Source organism: Apodemus sylvaticus, chromosome 13, assembly GCF_947179515.1.
Source record: "Apodemus sylvaticus chromosome 13, mApoSyl1.1, whole genome shotgun sequence".
Classification (NCBI taxonomy): Eukaryota; Metazoa; Chordata; class Mammalia; order Rodentia; family Muridae; genus Apodemus; species Apodemus sylvaticus.
Genome location: NC_067484.1, coordinates 84932531 through 84949406, shown reverse-complemented (window position 1 = coordinate 84949406; position 16876 = coordinate 84932531). Strand labels below are relative to the sequence as shown.

Sequence of the window (16876 nt, the reverse complement as noted above, 5' to 3'; positions counted from 1 at the left end):
ATGGAGCATGATTTGAAACTGAGCTCTTAACCTCTTGGCTATGCACATATAACAACAATGGTGTGTAAAAGAATGTCCGTGATATTAAACTTTATAAAACCACACAGTGAAAACAAAACAGTACCTAACAACACAGCATAATCTAACAAGTGTGTGGCACATACCAGACAAGTCTACTGTGCTCAGATCTTAAGATGTCATCCGAGGTGTACCATGACAACCTACAGAGTAGTCCTCAGATGACTCGGTACCCGCAGAGCCAGAAGGTGTGAGATACCCTGGGCCTTGGTTCTGAGTCACCACACAAGTGCTGGGGACCAAACGGAGCCTCAAAGAGCAGCACGTGCTCTAGACCATGGAGACGGCTTCCAACCCTAGATTTATTTCCTAATACAAAAATGTCTGAGACAAACCTACTGGCTTTAGGGGAATTGGGTATTGCAGCACAATGTAGACTCCCTTGTAAATTATTATTATTTTCAAATCAGGGGGAAAAACCTTTCATATTTAATAGCCCTGTAAATACTTCTTTGATACCATATAAACAAATCTAGGGCATGTCTGAGTTAACTTTATCCATGTTAGGCAGGGATTTGCATAATTTCAAAGTACTGAATTGCTTTAAAGGATACTAAACTTTGGGCTACAATATAACCATTCACAAAATAAATTCTTACCTTGTAGTTTTATGCCGGAGATCAACTATTACATCTACATCAGCCTTAGAACAGTTAGAAAGTAAAAGGGTGACTGGTACTAAGCAAAGGCTGTGGAAGACAATGAACACCACCATTAGCCGTGCACTTTCTTCTCAGAAACAAGTTTCTTAAAAATAACGCAAGAAGACTTAACAGAACACAAGTTTAAAATCAAATTCAAATAAGAAAAAAAAAAGCTCAGTCACAAAATCTAGGAAACTTATTTTGTAAATAAAACACATTGGTACAATCTCTCCATAACAACTATCAGAACGCCCATGCTCTATAAGCAACACTGTAAGCAGAAGTGTCGGCTGTGACACAAGCATGGCTGAGGGCAGGCTCGTGCCGTGCTCGGTCTGCACCTCCTCTTCCATTTAAATTACAAGTGTGATTCCCCAGACAAGTGAAACCTGCAGCTGCCACTATGCTGGTCCAAGTCGATCCTCTAATGCTCTAAAACTCACAGCTTACTGAAATGTCATTATATGTGAGATAGATAGATTATCTATAGATAGATAGACAGATAGATAGAGATAGATAGATAGAGAGAACATACACTTGCAAGCACTAGTAGTAAAGGCTAAATCACATAAGACTAAACATTTTTAATTTCTTTTTGTGCATGGGTTAATGTTCTTATCAAAATAATATTAATTTTTAAGAATGGGGTGTCTTGTACATATACATAGAAAAATTTAATAGAAATAACCCTCAAACCTTTTCTGATGAAACGGATGGTGAAATGACTCTGGGTAGTGGAGACTTGTTTTAATGAGATTAGAAAGCTGCTCTACTGATGGTCTTGTGGAAACTGTAGTGTTTTCTGGCCTGAAAAACTTTAAGAGTTCCATTTCTGGTGGCTCCTGAGAATAGACAAAAAAAGGATTAATAACTAAATGATGATTTAATAAAGTTATAGTATTCAGTCTTTTAAAAAAAAACCAATGAAGACAATGTAATTATAAAGAGGTTTTTTTTTTTTTTCTTTTTGCTATTATTTAAACTAACAGCTGCTATCATTTGCAATACAGCCTGGAATAAACATTAATTTCTGTTTACCTAACAATTCTATACATTAGCTCTATGATCTTACCTTAATATTTTTCTTATATGTGAGTTTAGATTCCATAACTGATCATTTCAATGGCTGATTTGATTCTTATCCAATAAAAGATAGTTTAGTACTTAGGCTGTGGATATTCAATTATATAATACCGGTTTAAAATTAAGAACGGACCAAAAACAAAAATTCCATCTTAAAAATATATTGCTTTAGCCAGGCGGTGGTGGTGCACGCCTGTAATCCCAGCACTCTGGGAGGCAGAGTCAGGCGGATTTCTGAGTTTGAGGCCAGCCTGGTCTACAGACTGAGTTCCAGGACAGCCAGAGCTATACAGAGAAACCCTGTCTTGAGAAAAACAAATCCAAAAAACAAAACAAACTATATATATATATATAGAGATAGATAGATAGATAGATATAGATATATAGATATATATAGATATAGATATAGCTTTATTTCACAAATTTAGTGTTTCAAATGTGCTTCAGGATATTTGATCACACTGTGGACCCCAAGATTGTATTATTTACTGGAAAAACCAGTTTCTAGCTGTAGTGTGGCTAAGCCCTAGCACTCCCTTTAATCCAAGAGCTTTTTGTAAACAGGATTTTTGTAATCCAAGAGTTTATTGTAGGGGCTGGAGAGATGGCTCACTGGTTAAGAACACCGACTACTCTTCTAGAGGTCCTGAGTTCAATTCCCAGCAACCACATGGTGGCTCACAACCATCTGTAATGGGATCCGATGCCTCTTCTGGTGTGTCTGAAGAGAGCAATAGTGTACTCATATACATGAAATAAATAAATCTTACAAAAAATAAGAGTTATTGTAAACAGGATTAAATAAAGTCAACCATACACTGGTCAAAGGGCAGAGCAAGCAACTAGTCAACAGGAAGTGAACAGAGGAAGTACTATAGAGAGTAAGAGGGAGTCAGGAGAACAGAAAGATATACAGGAAGTACAAGAGAGGGTCATTCAGTTTGAACTTTTTTTTTTTTTTTTAAGAAAGAGAGCTTGCTTTTCCTCTCTGGATATCAGCTGAGGAAGAAGTGCTTTCTCTGCCTCTCTGAGCTAGCTGACTTTCACCCCAGTATTTCGCTCCCGAGTCTTTATTGGTAAAATCAAATGCTTGAGAACTTGTTAAAAAACATACACACACACACACACAGATATAAGTAAATATATACACAAATATATTCCTTAAAGGCTAACTCAGCGCCGGCACACCACTTGCCTGTGAGCACTCTGTAAAGCAGGCACAAGGGCACGGCTGGGACCCCATGCCTCGCACCCTAGCCCTTGGACAATGGAAGCAAGAGAATCAGGAACTAAAGGTCAACCTCAGCTACACAGTCAGTTTGAGACCAACCTAGGCTAACTGCATAAGGGACTTAAGTTGTCTGTCTCTATCTGTCTGTCTGTCTATCTCTTTCTGGTTTTTGAGCATAGGATTTTGTTCTTTATTTTTAAATAGTTTTCTTTCTTTTCTTTTTTAAAGATTTATTTGTTTGTTTGTTTATTTATATGTAAGTACACTGTAGCTGTCTTCAGACACTCCAGAAGAAGATGTCAGATCCCATTACAGATGTTTGTGAGCCACCATGTGGTTGCTGGGATTTGAACTCAGGACCTTCGGAAGAGAGGTCAGTGCTCTTAACCACTGAGCCATCTCTCCAGCCCCTTGTTTTTTCTTAAAGGAAGAAACTGAACAACAGCATCAAAATCACCTCACACTGGTCAGACCCAGCTCTCTGTATTTCACAGCACAGCCGACTGGACCTGAGCAGTGCCGAGTGCCTATGAGGATCACGGGAGAGCAACGGCAGCACCGTCACACACACAAGCAACCAGGCTGGCACGCTCTCCTGAGCTGTGCGTGCCTCACACTCGGTACCGTAAGGTCTTGCAGCTCACCTTGCTTTCCCTCCCTCAGACAATGTTCCAGGAACCCACTGCTCTTTTAGTTGGAAAACCACCACAATGGACTGAAATGGCCATTGAAAATTAAAGAGCTATCATATGGACAGGTTTCACAAACATGAGCTATCCTGAAGGACCTAGAGGACAATAAACCCTACAGGACAGGTGCACACATCTGAGCCTGAGGCTCTGCTTTTAACTCCTGAGACTCATAGACAGCCCCGTTGAAGCCAGAAGACAAAGAGCTGAGGAAGACGAGAGGAGATGCTGGAGACCAGCTAGGAACGTTCTCTCCACCCCAGTCTTGGTTAGAATGTGTTTCCATTTGTAAAAACTCTATGCTTGTGACTACCTTTGATTTTAAAAGTTTGAAAAATGAATTATCAGGAGAGTTAAGAACACTGTGTGCTCTTCTAAAGGAGCAGACCCGGTTCACAAGTATCCATAACTCCACCTCCAGGGTCCAATACCCTCTTCCTAAGTCTGTAGGCACTGCACACGGTGCACAGACATAGTCCTTGGGCACTAGTGCACATGGTGTTCATACACAGTCTATAAACATCAAGCATGCACACGGTGCACAGACATACATGAAGGCAAAACATTCACCTTTAAAATAAAAACAGTACATATAACTAAATATTTTTAAATGTATTACTAATATATTCAAGTATCTAAAACGTATGACTTCTAAATTATACTGACTAAGGGCTAAAGGTATAGAGCTTAGTGGTAGAGTGCAGGCTTATCATGTGTGAGGCTCAGGGTTCAATAAAATAAGTAAGTTAACACCAAATAAATTTCTACAATCACGTGTCAGGATTAACGATATCAACAGGAGCCACAGAAGAACACTTAGACAAAGCAGGCATGTGACGCACGCCCTAACTCCAGCACCAGAGGCCAACGCAGAGACGCACTGAGAGGCCAGCCGAGCCATGCAGCTGTATCTTGTCTCAGAACACGGAAGTCAGAGGCAGAGGGGATGAGAGGCGAGGCACAGAAGGACAGTGAGCATGAAGGAAGGGCGGCGACTCGCTACCCGGTCACCCCCCAGCAGCCACTCCACCACTGCACTTACCTGTCTCTGAGAGTATGAAAAGGCTTCTTTCCCAAGGGTGCGAAGAACAACGTGATGCTGGCCTTCTAAAATAAGCTGCTTGTTATCTTCTACAACGTATGCCTAAAGACACAACCAACAGAAATGTCACCTTTCATACACGGTAGAAACCTCACAAGCAACCATCTCAACATCTGGTGGAAAGAAACAAATGACACCTAGTATCTATCATTTATCAATAAGCTCATGTCAGCATTCCAATCTTTATTTATCCATTCCATAAAGAACCATCCGCCCCTCCTTCTCAATCTGTTTGGGCTTTTCTCTAACTCAGGTCATACAAGTATTTCAGAGACAAATTTTGAGTATTTTTTTTCCTTGTTTTCAATAGACTCCAAAGAAGTGTGTAACAATGTAGGCCTCTTTTATGTGTGAACATGTACACGTGGGTCGGTGCCCCTGAGAGCCAGAGCTCGGCATGTACTGCCTTTCTCAGCCACCTCTCGCCCAGCCTGGGGCTGCCTGACAGCCTGCGGGGTAACTGCAGGGACCCACCTCTCTCTGCCATGTACTACCTGGGTTCTGGGTCTTGCACAGCACTTTATCCACTGAGCCATCTCCACAGGCCCAAGAAAGGCTGCTTTCTGAAGGCGATCTCAGTTAAAGACCAAGAAGTGACATATAAGCTTCTTTATTCAATTGCTAAAATGCAGGTGACTGTAACTAAATCCCGTGAGTGAAAAGGCCAGGCTTTGTCAGTCTGTGTAGTCCAGGGTGGTCTCCCCTGGGATTCTGTCTGCACGAGTACCAGCATTAGAGGTGTGTACCAACATGCCCACTTTAGTCCACACACTTTCTTTTGGATTTGGTCACTTTTTCCAAGATAGGGTCTCACTGTGTATCATCACAGAAGGGAGTGGAATCTGCTATGTAGCTCAGGCTGGAATCAAACTTACACCTTCTGAATATTAGAAATAAAAGGCACATGGCACCATATCTGGTTACACTGCACATTTTTAAAAAGGCTTTTTTTCTACTAGTAAACAGTAAATTGAATTCATCTACTTTAAAATAGCTGCTCTAACTTATATTTTTTTCTGTCTCTTGAATTGTGTCTGTCCTAGAGAAATACTTGCCAATGGCTCTGATTTAATATATTGCCACATTATACAACATACAAGATTTATCTGGAGTTTGTTTTTAAATTTTATTTATGTGCATCAGTATTTTGCTAGCATGTATGTCTGTGCACTGTATGAATGACTGGTACCCGGGGAAGCCAGAAGAGAATGTTGGATGCCCTGGGAGTGGAGTTGTAAGCCACCATGTGGTTGCTATAATTAAACCTGGGTCCTCTGGAGGAATAGCCCACTGCTCTTAACTGCTGAGTCATCTCTCCAGCCCTGACTTATTTAAGCCAAATTTTCTTTAGATTCAAGAGACTACATCGGAATGCTGCAAGCATCTTAATGCTAGAGTCTGTTCCACTTCTGTAGTCACTGACTGGTGGCAACAGCTTGTTATATGGGGTCACACTTGGAGCACTCCTGTCCTGAGGCATAGGACAGCCCACAGCCCATTCAGCCCAGAGCTCAGAAGTCAGTCCTTTGAACAGCGGCTGGCTTAACCTTACGGGAGTTCACTGAGTCGTGGGACAATGTTTGACATCTTTTTCATAAAGACTTCCAAGCCAACCAGGAAGTTTGTCAGTATATCACAACCCTGTCTCAAAACAAAACAAAACAAAACAAAACAATTTGATGCCCAAGATATGAGTCTGGTGCTGAACAGTGTTTGATTCACAAATCCTCCTGTTCCTATGCACAATATCCCACAATTAAGCCAACTTTACAAGTATTCAGTATTAGCTAGGTGTGATAACACACACCTGTAATCCCAGAAGTTGGGAGGTATGGGAAGGATCAGAAGCCCAAGGCCAACCTTGATTATGTAAGATCCTGTGAGAAAAATAAAAACCAAAAACAGAAGGGGATAAGGTATTTTAAATTCTCTTTAACTCATAGACATTTTCTCAACTCAGTGTAAATGCAGCTCCAGGTACCAATTACCACCACGCTCTATAGCACAGCCTCTAATACATTCAACTTCTACTTCCACCAGGGTACATATCTTCATTTACATGTGATCAGTGGGCCATTTTGGGAAAAGCAAAATTTTCTTCTCAACCAAGGTCACCACGGACTTGACAGTTGAGTACAGATTATAGCATGTATTACTCAAAATCTTACTTTAAATGTATCAAAGGGCACTCAAGAACTTATGATTTCAAGCTAATGCATAACAATGCATAATTAGCTTTTTTAACATAAAACTCGTTCTGCAATATATGAAACTTATTTAAGCAGTGTCTCATTCGAAGTTCATGCAAAGTCAGCATGTTTTCAAAAACATAAACTACTTCCAATACCAATAAGTAAATAAAGAAAAAAAGATAAAAAGGGCAAAAAGGCACACAAAAAGATGGAGCGCAAATAGCAACAAGTCCAGGAAACTGATGCACAGAGCAAATCCTTTCTTGATAGTGCTGGAAATGCTCATGACAGAGAGTTTAATAGCACCCGCTTTCATTGACCCGCATGTCCACAATATTCTTCATGATACAAAGAAACAACACTAAGGAGGTCTCAAAACCTGAGACCCTGTCTCAAAAACAAAAAGGAAAAAAAAGGAGGGGAAGAAGGGGGAAGGGAAGGGAAGGGGGAAGGGAAGGGGAAAGGGGGAAAAGGGGAAGGGGGAAGTGGAAGGGGGGAAGGAAGGAAAAAGGAAGGAAGGAAGGAAGCAAGCAAAAAGGAAGGAAGGAATGAAGGAATGAAGGAAAAAGGAAGGAAGGAAGGAACAAAGAAACGAATGTAGGCAGGCAGTGGTTGCGTGGCTGGCTGGCTGGCTATGCAGGCTAGGTGTGATGGTATACACCTGTATTTCCAGCACTCACAAAGCTAAAGCAAGAGTACAGAGTTTGAAGCCCACCTATGCTAGACAGAAAGCCCCAGTCTGAAAAGTGAGAAGAAGCCCGCGGCCACAGTACCACCTTCCAGAGGACGACGATGCTGAGGTCCACCTCACTGCACTTCTCAATCAACCTCACAGCATCCTCAGCCGCGGGTTTCTCTGGATATGCAGAAATCTCATCTTGTGTTTTCTTCAACTCTGAGGATAAACTTCGGTAAAAGAAATCTGCACATGGACTTGCTGAACTTATTATCTGTTGAAAGGAAAAAAAAAACTCTTGTCTATATTAGTGTTTTAACGAAATGACAATTTTATATAACAAAAGTGCTTTTCATTCTATTTAATCCCTAGAAACACATCCTTGAATTGCAGCAAAACTCATTTTCATTGTCTTTGTTGTTAAATAATTTTGTGCATGAGTACTTTTTGGGGTGTCTGGCTGAATTAAGGAGAAACTTAGGAGGACACTATCTGGGAAACATGTAACAAAACAACACAGACACCCACTTGCATTAACTCACCCTTTGTTTTTACTTGAAAGAGATGTGAGAAAATATTCCGACCTATATGATTTCTCTTAACAGAACACTCTCTCATAGTAAAATCTCTACATTTACAGTTTTATGAATTACTAGATGTAAAAATTCACAATACAAAGTAAATATTAAATGTTAACAAAGCCATGCTGAGTTGGAGAGATGACTCAGCTGTTACAGGGTAGGCACACAGCCAAAACTACAAGAGGTCAGTCCCCGGCACCCCGCTTAGCCACTTACAAAACAAACAATCAAGCCAACCCACCAACTAACCAACCCAAAATACATACATTTTTCCCCCCTTCTGATGAACTTTTTTTTTCTGGTAAAAAAATCATCATCATAGTTTTCTCCTTAATCTGTAGTACTTAGTGTTATTTAACCAAATACTTCAAAGAAAGGCCTTTGTTCCTGCCTTCTTCACTGCTCATATACAATGTTATTTAACAACAAATACAAGTTGCAACTTTCATGTAATTTAAGGATCCTACTAATGCTTCTAAAAATTTGAATTCTTTTAAAATAAAATTAAAAACTGACCCACCAGGTGTGGTGGCATGGGAAAATAACTCCTGCACAGGCAACTTAGTGAGACCCTTCTAGAAGTGAAGCATGAGCAGGGATGTGGCTCGGAGGCAGCATGCTTACTTAGCATGTGGAATGCCCTGGGTTCAAGCCCAGAATCACACACAAAAAAGATAAAAAAGAAAAACAAAGAAAAAGAAATGAGGAAAAGATATACATGTAAATCTGAAATAGTGCTAATTCTAACATTTAAAGTCACACATGCTCTGTGATTGAGTCTTTGTAGCTTTGAGACATTCCTTAAACATCTGCTTTCTCAAATATTGCCAGAGAAGGCAAAGCACGTGAAAGTTCCAATCAGAGAAATGCAATACTTTAGAAGTACGGAATTGTTAAAGATCATGAAGTCATTTCATAAACAGCACTGTCATTCACAATGACAGGGTGGCTCAGTGTTATCTCTAGATAACAGCAGGGTTGGTTAAAAATGCATAGGACAGGAAGATGGTTTAACAGTAAAAGATGACCTGAAGTGGATCTCTAGAGCCCAGCATCCTTATGGAAAAGTGAAGGTCCAGAAAGGAGCAGTCTGAAACTTGTAGGGCAGCTAGCCTGGGAACACAGAGTACAGCAGACACAAGGGGAGAGCCTGTCTCAACATAGGGAAAGAGAACTGACACCAGAAAGTCATCCTCTCTCTGAGCTCCACACATCCACCATGGCACACTCACACACACAAGCAATGTATGTGATCACACAAAAAACTAAATTAATTTAAACGAAATGTTAATGCATTCTGTCCAAGCTAGGGACATAGCTCAGCTGGTAGAGTGAGGGCCTAGAATACTCATGGACAGCCAGACAGGGTAACATGGGCTGCAACCCCACCGGCCATGGTCACATAGGTGTGGCTGTTTGAATATGCACTGTCCAGGGAGTGGCACTGTTAGGTGTGGCCTTGTTAGAGAAAGTGTGTCACTGGGGAGGGGGTAGGCTTTTAGAGACCCTTTCCCTAGCTGCCTGGAAGCCAGTCATCTCATGTTTGCTTTTGGAACAAAATGTAGAACTCTCAGCTTCTTCTGCACCATGCCTACCTAGATGCTGCCATGCTCCCACCTTGATGACAATGGACTGAACCTTTAAACCTGTAAGCCAGCTCAAATTAAATGTTGTCCCTTATAAGAGTTGCTTTGGTCATGGTGTCTCTCCACAGCAATGAAACCCTAACTAATAAATACAGGGATGCATGGTGGCGTAAGTCTGTATTCCCAGCACTTAGAAAGTAGAGACTTGAAGGTGAGAAGTTCAAGGCCATCCTTGGCTACATTAGGAGTTTGAAGCCAAGCTGAACTACAGGATACCGTGTCTTCAAGAAGATTTTAAAAATCATATTCTCAGCTGTGAGTGGTGGCACATGCCTTGATCCCAGCACTCTGGAAGGCAGAGGCAGGCGGATTTCTGAATTTGAGGCCAGTCTGGTCTACAGAGTGAGTTCCAGGACAGCCAGGGCTACACAAAGAAACCCTGTCTCAGAAAAAAACCAAAATCAAAAAAAAAAAAAAAAAAAAAAAAAAAAAAAAAAGAAAGAAAAAAGAAAAAAAAGAAAAACCCACCAAAAAAAACCATATCCTCAAACTCTATTGCAGATCATAATACAGCTTCAGAAGTTGAGAAGGCCTTGATCCTAAAAGCAATTCTCTACATCTTGATATTCAAACCTAAGGTCTAAAGATGGAGCTACTGACAACCACATAGAACCTGCACTTCTACCACAGGCCTGACAACACAACAGCATTGTGACAGGATCCACAATGCATTCTTAACACTGAAGAGCACTGCTCCAGGTGATATTGTTTGTTCAAGTGCTATGAAAACTTATCCAATTCCAAGACAGCCTATGCACCCAATGTTTCTAGGTCTTGGAACCATGTGATATGCCCAAAATTGAAGGTGATAGCATGAGAAAAGAATTTTAAGCAGGCTTAGAAACAAGGGTTCTAGACAATAAGCTGTACTATGACCACTTTCCTAAACACAACAGCCTCCTCAACTTTTCTAGAATCTCAACTACTGTGCCTATCTTACTGGATATTTTCAAAAGAAGTGAGCTTGAAGTGAAGTGGTGCAGTTCATGTATCATGCTTGGCTCATCTCAGATTAAAAGTGAGTGTAAAACTCAATAAGGTGCAGATACTCACTTTTCAGAGATAGTTATTAGTGATGCTACAGTTTTTTCAAAATGGACAGATACTTAAAAACTAAGATTTTTATATCAAATATTACTGTGCATCATTACATACCTGTTCATTTCCAAAGATGATATCTGCAAAAGTGTATTTTTCTGAGGACTGTATACCGCCTTAAAAAAACACACACATACACACATGAAAACAAATTAATCACATCACTGCTGTAAGAAATTAAATGGACATTTAGGAAAGTGTGAGAGTAAAACAACTTTACCTTCTTTTTGTTTACATCTTACTGCCTTGAAGCAAAACTTCCCCTTCTCCCTACTGGCAAGTTTGGCATCTGAGAATAAAAATGTTTCTCAGGTTACAACATAAGCAAAGCCCAATTCATTATTCAGACTTCCTTGGCCAAAACAGAAAGCAATTAATAATTATAAAAATGGTTTCATTTGGCTGGGTGTAGTGATGTATGCCTTTAATCTTAGCACTCAAGAGGCAGAAACAGGCAGATCTCTGAATTTGAGGATAGCCTCGTCTACATGATAAGCTCGAAGATAGCCAGGGCTACACAGAGAGGTTTGTCTTAATAAAAAACAAACAAACAAACAAAAAAACGGATATTAGTCACTTGAAAGGTTAAAATTCAGAATCTCAGAATACATAAACATTTGTGACTCTGATTCTCTGTGTGTATGCTTGACATTTGATATTCTAAGAAAGTTCAAAAGGTTAGAACTTGGGGTTCCAGGGGCCTACACTTTTACTACTAGATCATATCCTTTTAGTATTTCTAACTCATTTCCTTTTGATATTTTCCACATCTATACAAATTATATTTTGTCATGATGTAGTTTCCACCACTGTATCTGGCCTTTAAAAAGTTCTTACAGGGCCAGGGAGATGGCTCAATGGGTAAAGGCCTAGCTACCAAGCCTGAAGATCTGTGTCTAATACTGGCGTCCCACAAGGTGGAAGGAGACTGACCCTCTTGAGTTGTCCTTAGGCCTCCACATGTGTGCTATGGAAAAAATGCATGTGCACATGAGTGTAGACACAAACACACAAATACATAAGTAAAAAATAATTAAATGCTTATGTATTTACCGGCCATGAAAGTCTATATGAGTGGCAGCACAATTTACACTGAAGCCACAACAATTTTTCTGCAGTCAACATGAATAGGCTGTACACTCAGAATATAGATTTTCTCATTTGTTTAGTTAATTCCTGCTCTTCAGATGTGAGATGTCCCCATGGCTAGTGTGTCTGACAGTGGTCTACAGCTAGTGGTGCCATGCTGGGGGAAGGTCACTGAGGGCGGACCTTGAGGGCTGAGGCCTAGGCACACTTCCTCTCTATTCCTCCGTTCCCTGAGGCCGAGGCCATCTGAGCAACTGCCCACAGACTTCTCTGAAAGGATGACAACAGCCCTTCAAACTGTAGACAAAACCAACCCTTCCTCCATTAAGTTGCTGCTTCATATATTTGGTCATAGCAACAAGAAAGTAACTGACACAGTTCCCCTAATAAAACTCAGCATGAGGCTCAAGGTACAGACCTTTGTTTTCGGAGATATTCACGGATTTGTACAGCTGCCAGTGCTTGCTACTGCTTGACACCTGCACCATGTGGAACTCCTTAACCCCCGCTTCACTCTGTCAGAAAGACACACAAAAGTCAGTCAAGGGTAAGAGCATTGAGTTAAAATACTCCAATGAGGACAAAATCAGACGCTACTCAAGTTGAAAGTAACATTGGAGTGCAGGGCCGGAGTTCAATGGTAGAGAACCTGCTCATGTATAAGGCCCCATTTAATGCAGTACAGGGAGGGGGGGAAAAGGGAGGAGCAACTTAGGTTGAGGGGCTAGAGAGATGGATTAATGGTTAAGAGCTCTACTGAGCTTCCAGAAGACCTAGAGTCAGTTCCCAGCACCCAAATGGCAGCTTACAATAATCTACATTTCCAGAGAATCCAGCCTCTTCTGGTTTCCGAGGGCACCAGGCACACATGCAGTACACTGACTTACAAGCAAGCAAAACATTTATACATATAAAATAAAAACAAATCTTCAGAAGTAAATCCTAAGAAGTAAATCCTTCAGAAGTAAAACCTAACATCTTTAGAGAAAACATTACACCCAATAAATAAAGTAGTTACAATTTAAATCCACACATACTGTTATTAGAATCTACTCTTTCTAGTATGACTTAATAATCAAACTTATTTGAAAGCTAGGTATGGCAGTTCATATCTAAATCCCAACACTTGGCAGGCTGGACCTTTTAAAACGACTACTGTTTATAGACTATACCTCAAGTTTCAGGTTTCCCTGGTGAACCTCACTCAAAAGAGAAAAAAATAGATCTGTTGTGAACTTTTAATTAAAACTATGACTTTTCTGAGCGAGGTGACAGCTCACAGCTGGCCCAGCATTCACGAGGCCTTATGTGCAATCCCTGTCATCCTATAGCCCAGACTTGGCCCACACCACCCTCTCAGTGCTCAGGTGGTGGAAGCAGGACTACAGACTGTTTGAGACCAGATATCTAACAAAAACGATAGGACATTTTCTTTTATTTCTGAGGCTTTTTCTCCTGAAATATCTCATTCTCTATTAAGGTGAACAAACAAACAAACAAACAAGCAAACAAGCAATTATGCCTATAATCCTGGCACTAAGGAGGCTGACAAGGTCAAAGCTATTCACATTAAAACCCAGTGAGACAATATAAAAGGAAGAAGGAAGAGAGGGAGAAGGGGGTCACAGAGACAACAAAACCTAGCAAACTAGTGTGTAGGTTAAAGTGTGTGTGTGTGTGTAGATTCTGTGTAGCCTTGACTGTCCTGGAACTCTGTAGACCAGGCTAGCCTTGAACTCTCAAAGATCCCCTGCTCCTACCTCCCAGGTGCCGGGATTAAAGGAATGCGCTGCCACTACCCAGCTATTATATAAATTTTTATGTTTTCCTAAATGAGAGATAATCTGACATTAGAAATTACTAACATTTTTTTTCTTTTCTTTCTTTCTTTTCTTTCTTTCTTTCTTTTTCTTTTTTTTAAATTACTAACATTTTTTTTCTTTTCTTTCTTTCTTTCTTTCCTTTCTTTCTTTCTCTTCCTTCCTTCCTTCCTTCCTTCCTTCCTTCCTTCCTTCCTTCCTTCCTTCCTTCCTTCCTTCCTTCCTTCCTTCCTTCCTTCCTTCCTTCCTTCCTTCCTTCCTTCCTTCCTTCCTTCCTTCCTTCCTTCCTTCCTTTTTTTTGGTTTTTTGAGACAGGGTCTCTCTGTGTAGCCCTGCCTGACCTGAGCGACTTACTTACTCTGTAGACAAGGCTGGCCTCAAACTCAGAAATCCACCTGCCTCTGCTTCCCAAGTGCTGGGATTAAAGGCGTGTGCCACCACTGCCCGTGACATTTTCTTACTCAAATAATAAACATAATCTTGTAAAAATTACCAACATTTCAATAAAATAAATCTCAATGTTTCTTAAAAAGTGGTTTTACAGCATTATTAAACTAAAAGCAAGCATTACAGAACTAATAACATTTGATAAGTATCTGAACTGACCAGCTTGAGGCTCTATAAGCTTTATTATCACATCTTTTTGATATTTAGAGTGTATGGACAGAAATGTCTAAAGGGAAAGGACTGTCAGAACATGTGAGCACAGGATTATTAATATGGGAAATGAAATCCACACACACCTCATTCATAGTCTTCAGTGAGACTGCATCACTGCACACTACACCTGACATCCCTGGACCATACTATTACCAGCAGATCCTTTCACAGAATCAAAGCCATTAGAGAAATTTTAAGATGTGTTCATACTAGTCCATGTGTACAGTTCTAAATTCACACTTATGCCAAAATATGGAGAAAAAAATTACTAAACCCCAAACATTTCTAAATAGACTTTAAGACAAAACCCATGTTCAAGATAACTTACAGTATTGGTATTTTCTACATCCACGAAGACCAGCATATTGCCGCCTCTGCCCTCTTCACCTTCAAGTGAATTACTTCTGCAGACAGTCGCTCGCACATTCAAAGACCGACTAGTACAAATAACTGCAGTGTGTCTTAATATTCTGTGTCTGAAGAGTAAAAACACAAGCAAACTGAACCTAAGATTCTCTCCTTATGTTACAAATCTCTAATTTTAAATAAAGACCAGAAACACAGTAACTTCCAGGATTCCATATAACCAGAAAAACAAAGAATACAATGAGGTAAAACTATAGTTCGACTTAAGTTCAGTTCAGTTGTTTAGTCTCAATTCGGAAGGAAACTTCATAGTGTCTCTGGCTCTAGGCTTTTCTTCAGCTGGTCAAATCCAACTATGTCATGGTGGAAATAACCTTCACACAGCAACAATTACATCTTCTCTCTTAAAAGCGGTCCCAAAGATGCCCCAGAAGTGTGGTAGCACATGTCATTAAGCAAGGCAGAGTTAGGAAGATTTCTGAATGTTTGAGGCCAGCCTGGTCTACAGTAAGTTCCAGGCTAGCCAAGGCTACACAGTAAGATCCTATCTCAAAACAAATATATAGGTCTCAAACTTAAAATTACCAAACCAAACCACAACATTTTTTTAAAGTTTTGCGTGTGTGCACCACGTGTATACATATGAGTATCCACAGAGGACAGAAGAAGGCACCAGATCATCCAGAACTGGATTATGCAGTGCTGAGACACCCGGATAGATGCTGAGAACCGAAGATGAGTCCTCTGGAAGAACATCAAGAGCTCTGAGCCATTGAGGCACATCTCCCCAGGTCTCAAACCTCAAATTTTAACATGGTACCCAAAGCTGTACATTTCAAATATAATGTTTTTCTTTTATGCCAAAGTCCGGGAGGCCTACAGTCCTGCTCTTACTCCCCCAGACTTGAGGCCTGAACTACCACACTGAACCCTACTGACTTCTTTCCCACAATTTAGTTCCTGTTCTCTGTGAACTGTTGTGCACAGACAGAGTGGATTCCTATCCACGTGATATCCATGCTGTGAAATCTCCCCTGCCCTCTGAAGCTCCTTTCACTACCACAACACTAAAGCTTCTCTGGCCAAAGAACTTGGCCTGTGTCTATCCGCTCAAGGAGAATTCACATTACTAAGGACCTAAAATGTATATTTTCCTGTTTTTCTCCTTATACTATGTCACAACATTTAGATATGCTATGGAATAAAAAGTATTAATTGTATAAAGATGACAGTAGCATTAGCATTCTGCTGTGCAACTTGCAGACCTCATGATGAACCCATCAGTGAGGCTGCATTCTTTAAGTGATCGCCCACTGTACATATATTTCTCTTATATGCCAAAATCACATTCTTACAAAAGGACGGCTGTATGGAAGGGGCTTCATATACAAATGACACAGCAATTAAATCTATCAAAGAATCAGTAAACTAAAAACAGCTAAAAATTTTCACTTTATTTTCATTTTCTGCATTAAAAATTTTCATATAGTTAAATTTTTTTTACATTCTAACCTACCTAGAACTGAGTTGTAATTATATATTTAAGTTTATAAATAAATATATATATAAATATATATTAAGTTTAGATATAGACATCATGCATAATTTGGAAGATGGTTACTTTTTTTTTTTTTTTTGGTTTTTTTGGATTTGTTTTTTTCGAGACAGGGTTTCTCTGTATAGCCCTGGCTGTCCTGGAACTCACTCTGTAGACCAGGCTGGCCTCCAGCTCAGAAATCCGCCTGCCTCTGCCTCCCAGAGTGCTGGGATTACAGGTGTGCGCCACCAACCGCCCGGCTGGTTACTTCTTAATAATCAATGATATATAACATGTACCAAATATGTGATAATTATAACAAGTATCAAATATTTACTCTAATGTGTATATTAAGTAAAGCTTTAAATTTCACAAGTTTTAAAT

At 40.1% G+C, this 16876-nt stretch overlaps 1 protein-coding gene across 1 annotated transcript in view; it reads right to left on the bottom strand.

The window, feature by feature from the left end:
• Nucleotides 1-16876, bottom strand: part of Trappc8 (trafficking protein particle complex subunit 8) — a 70531-nt gene that overhangs the window by 1253 nt on the left and 52402 nt on the right. The window contains 8 exon segments of the mRNA XM_052201344.1: nucleotides 678-767; nucleotides 1419-1564; nucleotides 4768-4869; nucleotides 7796-7969; nucleotides 11078-11136; nucleotides 11241-11309; nucleotides 12528-12624; nucleotides 14918-15065. Of these exon segments, the coding sequence (XP_052057304.1) occupies nucleotides 678-767; nucleotides 1419-1564; nucleotides 4768-4869; nucleotides 7796-7969; nucleotides 11078-11136; nucleotides 11241-11309; nucleotides 12528-12624; nucleotides 14918-15065 (885 nt within the window).